This window comes from Ammospiza caudacuta, chromosome Z (genome assembly GCF_027887145.1).
Source record: "Ammospiza caudacuta isolate bAmmCau1 chromosome Z, bAmmCau1.pri, whole genome shotgun sequence".
Classification (NCBI taxonomy): domain Eukaryota; kingdom Metazoa; phylum Chordata; class Aves; order Passeriformes; family Passerellidae; genus Ammospiza; species Ammospiza caudacuta.
This window is the reverse complement of record NC_080632.1, coordinates 69972190-69984087: the sequence shown is the minus strand read 5'-3', so window position 1 is coordinate 69984087 and position 11898 is coordinate 69972190. Positions and strand designations below refer to the sequence as shown.

Genomic DNA, 11898 nt, shown 5'->3' with positions numbered 1-11898 from the left:
TTGAGAAGAGGTGGCTGATACAAGACTGCCTCATTTGTAGGGGCCCATCCCCTCAGTCTTAAAAGCCTAAAGAGCACTACCATTCCTTCTGTCTGTCTAAAGATGGGGCAGTCATTTAATAGTCCAAGTAAAGCAGCAGGAATAGGAAAGGGTTTTGGCACACTGACTTTCTCTCTGTGGAAGCAGGAGCATCAGCTTCCTAAAATAAACACTTTCACTTTACTCTCACACTGCTCCTGCTCTCTTGTAACAACAGTAACTGACCAGGCAGTGAATGGACACTGGACACTGTTCAGTGGCAATGCCAGAGAGAAACCAAAGACATACCCATCTTGATGGACAGAAAAGTCATTGTTCCCAAGTGGTTTGTAAAATAGGAAACACCTTGTGTGTGACAAAACCAACAGCTGAACCGTTTTGACGTGTGTAGTAATGGAGTGAGGAATCGGACAAGGATTGAGGAGACTAGTTTGGCTCCTAGCTTGTTTGGGACGGATTAGAGGATGGCGAAGGCAAATTCGGGTCTGATGTGGGGAGGAGTAACTAGAGGGTTGACTGGTGTAAAGTTTTCTGGGTCTCCTAGGAGGTTGGGGGAGAATAGGGACAGAGAGACAAGTAGGGAAAGTATTAGTGCAAATCCTAGAATATCTTTTATAGCATAGTATGGATGGAAGGGGATTTTGTCGCAGTCTGAGGGGATGCCTAGCGGGTTGTTTGATCCTGTTTTGTGGAAGAAGGTGAGAGGGACAAGTGTGAGGCCTACGATGATGAATGGGAAGAGGAAGTGAAGGGCAAAGAATCAAGTCAGTGTGGGGTTATCAACTGAGAATCCACCTCAGGCTCATTTGACTAATGTTTGTCTAATGTAGGGGATACATAGTCCAAAACAGAAATCCAGCTTTTAGACTTTCAAGGTTAGAGTAGGAATCATAAGTTCTGAGAGGTAAAAAGTTTGTTCCTACATCAGTGTTTATGAGTCGTCATGTTCTGTTATTTTAACATCAGAAAACCACCTTCTAAATATCAAATTAATAATATACTTGTATTTCTGTCCTTATATAAAATCCATTAGCCTTTTATTGAACACCACCATCTCTATCGCTCCACATGTCTGAATACATGCCAGACACTGAGCAAAGCTTTCTCTCACTTGTGACAGCCTGAAATTGCTGCCAGCAGATGATACCACTTCCAGAAAGTTATCTGTTCTTCAATAAAGGACCACAGGCTTCTGTCATGCAGCTCTCCCCAGCCACCTCACAGCTACCACAGCCCTGGCAATGCAAAAGCATTCACCAAGAGCAAACTTGAATTTTTTTTTTTTCCTGTCAAGGGCTGTACTACCTTCAAACCAAAAGCATTCTGCCAACATGCCAGGTAAGCTTTTATAATAGCACCTGAAATACTTTATCTACCAAACCAACTCTGAAGAGTTCATTATCTTTTGTGGCTGAGTTGCTGCAGCAACTGGCCAGAGCACACAACTTAGGACACCAGGTGAGCCTGGTCAGTTTCTACATCCACGCTATAGCACTGCTTGCTTCTTTTACTACTTCTTATGGGTGAAATGTCAATGAATTTTCTGTATCTCCTTTGAACTTGCTGGTTTTGTCTACCACCTTTGGCATTACCTCTCAGAAGGTCAGTGTCTGCAGCATAAAGTATCATTTCTACCTGTGTGAAATATTACCTTAATATAAATTGGTCAATCTGTTTCAAATGTGTATTTGTAAAATTTGGTAAATACTAGCTCTGCATCCACTCAACTCACAGCTTTCAAGATGTTGTAAACCATGGTCCATTTTCCCCTTGGTCTTCTCCACAGTGAGTGGTCCCACAATTTTCAGTCTCTCCTTGCAAAGCAGCGTCTCCATTCCCTTGAAATTTAGCTGCCCTTCTTTTAAGTCTACTATGGATTCCCTCCAAATGTAGAAACCAAAACTGCCCAGTTCTGAAAACATGGGTCCACTGGTCTTACACAGGAGCCAAGTAAGACCACCTGTTTTGTTTGCAAAAATAATAAAAAAAAACCCCACCCAATTTGATACAACTCCAAACTGTGGCAGGATTATAGAAGAACTGTGAAAGATCTGTGCCCTGAGCTCTTATTACAAGTTGCTGAAGCAACATGTTCAGTAACATGTATATTCCAATAATGATTTACAGCACAAATGCATAGATCTGCATTGGAGCTCATCTATCATTTTTCCCTGTAGGAGGATCTGACAAAACTGAGCTTCTTTCCTTAGCACTAATGTTGGGAATAAAGTCAGGTGATACCATTGCTCATTCCATTACCTCTTGTGAATCACCAGGCAGAGCAGTTGGAAGTGGAAGACTGTCCCTGTATGAGGGACCCCATTCTCGAGCAGCGGAAGTCTGTGAAGAGGAAGGACCAACACAATCCCCATCCACTTGTGCTGCTGGGAGACATGAGGTAGAGAATTTCTGCAGGAAGTCAAGCCCAGGAAGAAGGGAGAGGTGGAGGGAAGGTGTTTTATGATTTGTTCTTAATTCTCATTATTACTGATTTTATTGGCAGTAAATTCAAATAATTTCCCAAAACCACAACTGTTTTGACTGCATGTGAGTAACTGCTGAGTGATCTTCCTGTCTTATCTTGATGCAAGATAAGCCAAGATGCAAATCCATTGCATTTTTTCCCTTCTCCTGTAGAAGAGGGGCAAATAATAGAGCAGTTTTGGTGGCTAACCAAGGTCAGCCCACCACAGCCACTCCATGCATTAGCTAATCTCTTGCAATTGTATCCTTTCCAAAGGAAAATAAAAACAAAAATACAGTTTAAAGTCAGACAGTCCATCACAGCATATGAGCAAATGCAAGATGAAGAATTTTTAGTGCAAAATAATAAAACAAAATTGTTTTAAACACAGCTAAACACAGCTGTAATCTGATAACATCTTTTTCTAATACATAGATTTAGGACTTTTACTATAAAATACTACATTTCAATCACTGACTAGTTCAGCCATCACGTATCAAGTAATAAAATCCATCCTTTCCTTTCCATGTCTGTAGTTTTATTTTTATTCTGGCTCATAAAAATGCAACCAATTGTCTAGAAAACATAAGAGTTAAGATATTACTTATTCAGCAACAAACTATGATCCAATTTCCTAGTTTGCGTAAATATATATATACACAAATTCTATAACAAAGCTTTCACATTTGTCTGGCATTCTTGCTTTCTGAACATTCCATTCACAACATTTCAGTTTCATTTCACTTTCAATGTGAGTTACAAATATTAATAACAATTATTTCTTCCTTCTTTCTCCCTGAAGCATGGATTTATTATCTAGTCATCTGTGCCATCCTAGTCAATCTCTGCACAATATATGTATTTTATCTTGTTAATGATGCATCTCCATTCTCTACATCTTATTTTCCCACCTTTTTCCAACAATCTGAGTCCTCTTCAGGTTTGTTTTCATTTTCTTAACATCTATTCCCAACTGCTCTAAAGAATACACAACACAAAAATTACAGTGCAAACACCAGAGGTATTTAGCAAGTCTAAATAAGCTTAGCTGTGAAGTATTCAGTTACTGAATAAGCAGCATAACAACTTACATAAACTTACATATCTTACACAGCTAGTTTCTCTGAGCATGTTTATCAGTGATAATAAGCTCCTAAGAATATTAGAGGCAATCACTATCATTCCTATATGATCGTTTCAAATTGCAATCAAATCATCCATGTTCAGATAATGCTTATTAATCCAACAGAAGTGAATCTTTGTGGTTTAGTTTTATGCACAAAATCTTCATGTTTTAAAACATACACATTGAATCAGATTTAAAACTCAGCCAAAGCAGGATTGATTAAAGGAAATTTCAGGAACGCAGTGTTCATACTCCTAAATGGAGTCTCTGTCTCCATACCCAAGAGAGAGTTAATAATTACTTACAAAATCTCTTGTGTTACATGAAGTAGCATTATGGTCATACACACAGCATTTGCTCAGTTGGTTGGCTTGCCATGTATGACAGTCTTGGTGTTTTCAACTCATATCAAATGGAACCCAGGCTTTCTACATTGTCATGATGTGACCTGCTGATCTAAAATAAATACAAAGTACATATCTAATCTGCAGCGTTTGCAAACAACATCATTGTATATTAGTGATAATATAATTCCACTAACACATTTGTTTTCATTCATATTTTATCCCATATTCCTTCTCTTCCATGTTTTTATTATTATTTTATCATTAAGTAATTCAACTATGATCTTAGATCATCCCATTTCAAGGAACTCACAGTTTTAACTGAAATTGACTCAGAGTAATGAGCAAATGTGGTATTGTAGTACATAAAGAAATAGAAATCTCTATCATTCTTGTAGTACTTTCAAATAAAAGTATTAGCTTTTTGTTAACATGGAACAGGATACATAGATTCAATTTCCAGTAGCATTACTTACTTTCTTCCCTCAGCTTGTTTAATTCCTGTATTATATCACTATACACATAGGATAAAAGCTCCTCTTGGGATTTTGTTCCATCCAAATAATCTGAAGAAGAAAAAAGAAGTGTTCATGAGTTCTATGCCAGCTATCTGTAATGGAAATTGGCAAAGTTTTCAGTACTTCTATAGATGCCATCAGAAGAGAAGAAAAAAAAATCAAGAACAGGACCTCCCATTTTCCTCTTCCCCAAACTTGTTTTACATGTAAAAAACCGCAACATAATGGAAAATAATTCTAGTTAATAATTCATTTACAATTTTTTGTGGTACAAACTCTCCAAAAGGGTAATGGTAGTTATGTGAGGACAGTAGAGCAATGGAATAATTTGTCAAAAAGGTCCCTGTGCAGTAGATAATTTCAGGTTCCTCAGTTTCAGCCTTTGAGCAAGTTCCGGAAGAGCACTGCAGCTCTTATTCTTACTGCAGAGCAAGAAGCAGTGTGCTAATGATGAAGAGGCCACCCAACTTCCCTCCCCTTCCCTCTGGCCCCACTCCAGAAGCAGCTAGTCCAAGAGCTGTGTAAGTGTGAACATCACACAAACGTGTGGCACTGCCCCAACAGCTGGCCTAGCTTTGACACTTCTCATGCAAAACTGGTGACTGTAGTGTGGACAGTCAGCACCTAGAAAGTATCTTCAGTTTATTACAAGACTTCACCAGGATTTCAGTTTTGTTCTGAAGAACTCTGCCAGTGCATCAGCTATCATCTCAGAAGCTTCCTATTTAGACGTAAGTGTGTTATCTTGACAAGTTATCTTGTTAAGTGGACTTAATTAGTGATCAGAACATTTCCATTGTTTAACTTCCTAATTTTCATTATTAAATACAAAAATAAAATCCCTATAGGCTTGAAATATAAACTAACAGAAACATCAAAACCTACTAAATGCCACAAAAACACTTGAAGAAAATTTTGTCCCATTTTAAAAAAATCCCACAATTCAACAAAAACTGCACAAGTGCCATACTTAAGCATTTCATAAGTTTAAAATAAAGGATACCATACCAACTTGCATATTTGCATTCTCTTCCAATTCATTTTTATATTTCAAATACATAGGCCACACGTGTCCATCGAAGTACCCTGGTGTATCTGCTGGCTGGTAGACTCTGGTGCTACACAAAAATACATATGCGTTCCCATATAAGTTTTAAATTTTCCCCTAGTGTCAGCTGGTTAAATAACAGCTTTCATCCAAAATAAAAAAGAAAGGCTGGCTGTATTTCTATTGGAGCCAAGGAGGCTCCTCTGTTTTAATTCAGTCTGTGACACGGACTTCTGCTGTCTTTTGCTATCTTACCCATTCCTGCCAATCAAACCACATTTAAGATTAAGATAAAAGATAAGGTAAAAGTTTGGTGGTTTTAATTTTGTAAAAGGTATTGCAGGTAAATTAAACTGTATGGACACTACTACCAAAATACGCTACTTTATGTCTATTTACTAGGTATATAGATTTAAATTTAAGCTTTAAATGACTAGTTGTTTATCTAGACTCTTCCATTCTGGACACCAATGTCTTAGGTGAGTCTAGTGAGAAACCAAGAAAGTGGTATCACCCACAGCCAGCTGAATAGAAGATTTCTTCACTCAGCCAGCAAATTATGACATTATGCACATATATTATTCCAAGCATACAGTATTGCTCCAAATTGAGAGGCAAGTCAGACACTGGCTCAATAATCTAGTTTAGATCCACAGTAAAATTAATGGATCATCTAAACAAAACTGTACACTTAACCCAGACATGAACATTATTACTCTAAGAATAATCATCAATTAACTGTATTTAACCAAGAATAAGAGTGCTTAGTATTTTTTTAACCATTTCTCATTTTAGACATAATTTTACTCAACTATGCAATCAGGAATTAAATAATTTATCAGGACAACAAATTCTCTTTTTAGTGTTTGCAAAGCACTTAATACTTTAATAACCATGTGCTCTAAAATGAAAATCAAACCAAACAAACCTCAAACTAACAAAAAGAGGATAGATGTTCTTAATAGCTTACATTTTGCAAGCACTGAAGAAAAGCTAGCATAAAAGGACCACTTCAGTTCAGGGGGTGCGGTGACTCTTTTTAAACAAGAAGTCAATAATCTTACCTCCTTCTCCTTTTGCACTCTTCATAAGGCAGGGTCAAAAAATATCTTCTATTCCATAGCTCATTAAGGGGCCTAAGATAATAACATATTTAGTTCCCTCTTCAATTTTAGGGTTGTTTTTTATTTACCAGGTTACATATTACTGCTTACTCATAATTGTAAAGGAGAAAGCCTTCAACAATCAAAATATGAACATTTTTCAGATTGTCACAGGTATTCTCTGGCTCTTCTGTCACAACACCTGAGCTTGCTGGGCTTTTCATCCAATTGCGAATACTTGTCACCATTTCATCCATATAGAGGGCATCAAGTACTAGATGAAAACAAAGTTAAACATCCCTTAAAAACAAAGAATAAAAAAATAAAAAGAACCCTAAAGTATCCCTACATTAATCAGTAAGAATCAAATAATTTACATACAAATTTAAACAAAAGGGAACGGGATTATCCCAAAGATTATATCCGTAGTTCTGTGTTTGCTATTGATGTTTTACTGAAACCAAAGCTTGCACCAGTATTGGGGTATTTCTATTGGGTGTAGTCTCTCTGGACTTCACGGCATCTACTATTGTCTGAACAGAATTCACAGCTTTTCACTTCATAACAGAAACTTCAGGGACTGCTCTCCACTTACACAAAACTTATAAAAATTTACTAATCCTGAGATCTCCACCATTTTGTCAATAGTCAGAGGAGGGAGCAGACGCTCAGCATTTTTTGCTTTAGGTTTTTATAAGGTTTATCAGGTGGGCATAGAGAGAGTTAAAGGACCATGGTATACAATGCACAATGTAACATCTTTTTTTTCTGTAGACATGCAAGAATATATTGAGGAAGTATTCAAAGGTAGAAATAAGTTAGCTTTTGGATACCATAACAGCAAACACATTTTTAAAGACCTTTTAACAGCAGCATTAAACCTGGATATTTGAATAAGAATGTCCATTTTATCTCTCCAGTTTCACATTCCATTTACATGAAGTCTACAAGTTAAGTCAAAGATTGCATAGCTGGTAATGACCACTCTTCAGGTACAACTGAAGGGTCTGACCAATTTTCTCAGCGATACATTTTGTGATCACAAAGTATTATCAGAGATTAGCTATTAAGCAAGCAATTGTTTACAAGTAGGTATGACCTGACACAAAACACTGCCCTAAAGTGGATCTGGATCTACACATCACTAAGAATAAATTGAGCCAGCATTAATCATGAACTTAAAAATATATGTTCTTTATCTTAGATCTCACATCAAATAAAGGTGTCAGGATAAACCCAAGCTTTGACTGACTTGGAAAACCCAATATGAAATCCCATGAGCTCACCAGCCAAAGCAGAAAAAGGAGAGCCATTTCCGAGTGATGAGATTAAACTTATGCCAGTACTGCAAGCCAAGACTTCCAACTGAACAGTACCATTTGCTACTAAACCAGACACAAGTGAAGAAAGAGAGGAGAAGATTCAAAAGAGCAAATGAAAGACCAAGCCCTAGCGTGAGCTATTTACTTGTTAAGCAAGTTTGCTTAAATATGTCAGTGAGCTGAAGGAAATTAAGAGAAGGATTGCTCAGAAACAACCACTTGTTTACTGCCTAGCTCAGAAGGGAAGAGAGCGAGGGGATGGGGTGGAAGAAGTGTTGAAGCTCAGCACAACAACTTCAGTACCATGTTCAAAAGCAGTGCATCAGAATTACTGACCATCATATAGCTTAAATCCACGTTCATCTGTTTCTACTTCAGACTCTGGCTGAAGGAGGAAAAAAATTTAATTTTTTCAAGGTTGCTTTTATGACCATGCTGAGAGATACATACTCTGTTTATAAACGTAAGGGTTTACACTTTTGTATCCAATTAGTTAAATTTATCTGCAACATTAAACTGATGTAAACAACTGTTAAAATACACTACAAAAACTTTATTTAATCTAGACCAACAAACACTCCAAATCATATTACTTAAATTCATTAGAGCTATACTTGAGAAAACTGTGTGTCAAAACATAAGCTGTTTTTCTGTTTTGACTTAGAAGACAAAGAACTACTTATTGTTGTATGTGTGTAGGCTTAAGATAGTATGATTAAACTCATTAGCAAAAGGATCTTGAAAAATTCATCCATGCCTTATATTAAAAGAATGGCAAAGAAGAAAGGAAATTTCTATTGGCTGAGTATATCCAATAGTTTGGCCACTTAAATTTCAGTTACCACAGTGCTCATTTTATGAGTCTTATTAAATTAAATTACTTTAAAATTACTTTAATTTTTATTTTATTAAAGTAATCTTATTAAATTACTTTAAGCAGCACCAATTTTAAAAGTTCACCAACAGGAGAACTGAAAAAATAATTGAGACCTACTCTAGCCTCCTTTTACCTATCAGGTTTTTCCAATAAAACTGTTACCTTAAAGAAGTCATCTTGAGAGATTATATCACAGTTGGGAAGCATATTCTTAAGTTTTTCTGCTAGCGTTGTTTTCCCTCCATTTGTTACACTGTTAAAAACATTGCAAAAAGTTCACCAAGGCAAAATGTAATCTTTTAAACATATGTACAAGCTCACACATACATTTCTGTATAGTTATATGCAAATAAACAATACAACTTCTCCCAAATTTTAGTCACATTAAATACTCTCTACCTCTAGAAATTTTCTGGTATGTTTCATCAGTTTTCAATAATCAGTGCAGTAAATCAAGCAGTGCCAAGAAAGATGCTGCAGATACCTGCACCTAAGGTCTCCAACTGACACAGAACAATTTCTTGAGTTACATGCTATAAAACAACAAGTATATGTTGCATTTGTAATCCAGTTTGAAAAAAAATGTATTCAGAAATAGAAATTATATCACATCATTCTGAGAAGAAGACTAGTCTTAAGCTGTAGAGCAAATTTAATTTTGTATAACTTACCCCCCAAGGCCAATAACCAACACTTTCATAGCTTGTTTTCTCCTCAGTTCTTCCTTTTTCCTGTCAAAAACAACAGCCAGTGAAAAATCTTAATTCAGGAACAAGAAGGCAACTATGGTATTAAGAAATAACAATTATACAGTTAATTTATTTTCTTTCTGTTGTCCATAATTTTTCTTTTTGCAAAGGTACAGTCAGAATCTCAGCTGCTTGTTCTAATGCTAACCAAAAACCTGCAGTATATATACCCCATCTTAAATTCCAAGATTAGAAATTCCAAGGTACTTTATTTTTGACAGTATTTTAATAATTTGAAAGGAAATCTGGGAGACTTGATTCTAACAATGTTGGTATCATACAAGATCCTAAAGAAAAGCACAATCATTAGCTCAAGCCATAACAATATAAAAAAGACTAGGTAAACAGAAGTTGTGGTGGCAAAACAAACAAAATCATTAAGAAAGAAACAAGTGGCATGCTGAGGAGAAAGGCGTTTTATAGTTTCATGAAGACTTGTAACAAAGACTATGTTCAAAAACTCTTTTATGAACCTGGTATCACTGTGTGATTCACCACTCCCTTTCTGAGGGTGTTAACAGCACAGACCACACAAATCCCCTTCCTCTGCCCCACCACAGATTAATCTGAAAGCATTAAAACTACTGCAAGAGCAGTTTAAGCCATTCTAGCTGACTTAGCCCAGGTAGCACTTGATTTTCCCCTGAAAAGATCGAAGAGTAAACTCTAAAGGTTAATTTGTCCACCATATCCCTGCTGCTTCCACCATTTCCCACCAACTCTGAGGCACTGACTGCCTGAACACCTTCAGTACAGTCAGAGCTGCCAGGAGACACAATTACTGCCTTGCCCCAGCTCTCTCCCCCGAACTTTCTTCTGGAATGGGTGTTTGCGGAGTACATAATGAACTATCCAGGAAAAATACTGCAGCTGAAAAACAGTTCTGCAAAAGATAGGGGAAACAATGTTTGTTTTCAGTTTAACACATCAATTTATAACGATTTGCAAACACCCCTTTTTTCACCTGCTCTATCCTCCTAGGTCAAGCTTAAGGAAGTAAGACCTATGACACCTAAGACCTGAAAGGACTGAGCAGGTAAAACCCTCCCTACCTCCAACAAACAAGTATCTATACTGTATTAGGAAAAAGACTGGTACAGGGGATCAGTATGAAAACAAAACCACATTGTTTCTGTGAAAGTAAGCTTTAGACACATGTGGAGCCTGAAACAATATAATCGTCTTGCATTTGGTGCAACGACTGGAAGTTCCACTGTTTCACACATTTGTGATATGATTTTCGCATGCTTTTCCATGAATGGTTACGTTAAACAACCAAAAAAGACATATTGACTAGTCCAAGCCATCATCTGTATGACAGTCATTGCTTTGCAATGGTGCTGCTTATCTACAGTAGTTGGCATTTGTGAGTTTTTTAAGTTGGTACACATTGGTTTTCTAGGAATATTAAAATTTTCAAATTCAGTGATGCATTGAATGCTCATAGTACTGACTAACAATGCAAAGACGGAAGACAGATAACTTTTTCTTAAGAAGTGATGATACTCAGAGTACTTTAAAAATAGGATTAAAAAGTTGTAAATTTCTAAAAATCATCAGTAAGTTTTGTGTTGCAGAAGATTACCCTTTGTCCCACAAAGGGTGTTACGCAACAAACTGGACAAACACGTTCACCTTTGGACTTTAATTTATGTCATTATGCACATGCAAATTAATCCCAGTCTGCGGCAAAAAATACCATCATAAAAAAACACACCAACTCTTCTGCCGCCCTGAGTAGTGTGTAAAACAAATTTCAAAATCAAATTTGTCACAAATGCTGCAACACAGAAATCCTACGCTACTCTAGCTTGAGTCAATTTGTCTCTTTAAATAGAGCACAAACCCCATGGCATCGCTGCAGTCACCCCATTTTTAAGGGCATACCGCGGCAATGCTCCCACGCACGGAGCCACCCCCGGGCGTACCGGACCCGCACCGGGAACGTCTCTCACAGCTGCGGGCCCACACCGCGGGGCTGGCGGAGCTTCTCGGCCGCGCCTCCACCAGTTGCAGTTCCAACACCTTAGCGCCTCCGCAGTTCGCACTTTACTTCAACCACGCCGCGAGGGTGTTAGGAGCACATCCTTCCGCCAGCAGGGTTCCGCGCAGGCGGACCGCCTGCGTCCCGTCACGGAGCTGTGCGGGGCGCGCCCGCCTGCCAGCCGGGGCGGTCCGGCGCACACGACGCCCCAGCCGGCCCGCCGGGAGCAGCCCCCTCGCAGCCGCCAGGACCGCCCGGCCCGGCAGCGCGGCCTGGGCGACTCCTGCGGCCCGGGCCGAGCGCGGGCGGGGAAGCGGCGGGGCC

General features: G+C 38.1%; 1 protein-coding gene across 4 annotated transcripts; it reads right to left on the bottom strand.

Moving 5' to 3' along the window:
* Positions 1-2673: 2673 nt before the first annotated feature.
* NMRK1 (nicotinamide riboside kinase 1) lies at positions 2674-11754 on the bottom strand. 4 transcript variants are annotated; one of them, XR_009275936.1, is made up of 10 exons: positions 11478-11754; positions 9513-9572; positions 9004-9094; positions 8301-8349; positions 6754-6916; positions 6604-6675; positions 5500-5609; positions 4450-4539; positions 3935-4085; positions 2674-3481 (listed from the first exon to the last, which is right to left on the bottom strand). XR_009275936.1 is itself a non-coding variant. In XM_058823557.1 (9 exons), the coding sequence occupies exons 2-9, from the start codon at positions 9539-9541 to the stop codon at positions 4066-4068; spliced, it is 624 nt and encodes a 207-aa protein (XP_058679540.1). In that variant the 5' UTR covers positions 9542-9572; positions 11478-11754; the 3' UTR covers positions 2674-4065. The 4 variants fall into 4 exon arrangements, 3 of the variants coding, with proteins under 3 accessions (XP_058679540.1, XP_058679541.1, XP_058679542.1); XM_058823557.1 differs by having other exon boundaries at positions 2674-4085; XM_058823558.1 differs by having other exon boundaries at positions 2674-4085; positions 11519-11754.
* Between the last annotated feature and the right edge of the window lie 144 nt (positions 11755-11898).

Bases quoted from the DNA above. Each gene is read 5' to 3' on its own strand.
- NMRK1 (XM_058823557.1), bottom strand. From the start codon at position 9,541: ATGAAAGTGTTGGTTATTGGCCTTGGGGG. The intron at 9,095-9,512 runs GTAAGTTATACA...TGTTTTTAACAG, and splicing joins TTGGTTATTGGCCTTGGGGG to TGTAACAAATGGAGGGAAAA. The intron at 5,610-6,603 runs GTAAGATTATTG...ATTTTTGTGTAG, and splicing joins GAGTGCAAAAGGAGAAGGAG to CACCAGAGTCTACCAGCCAG.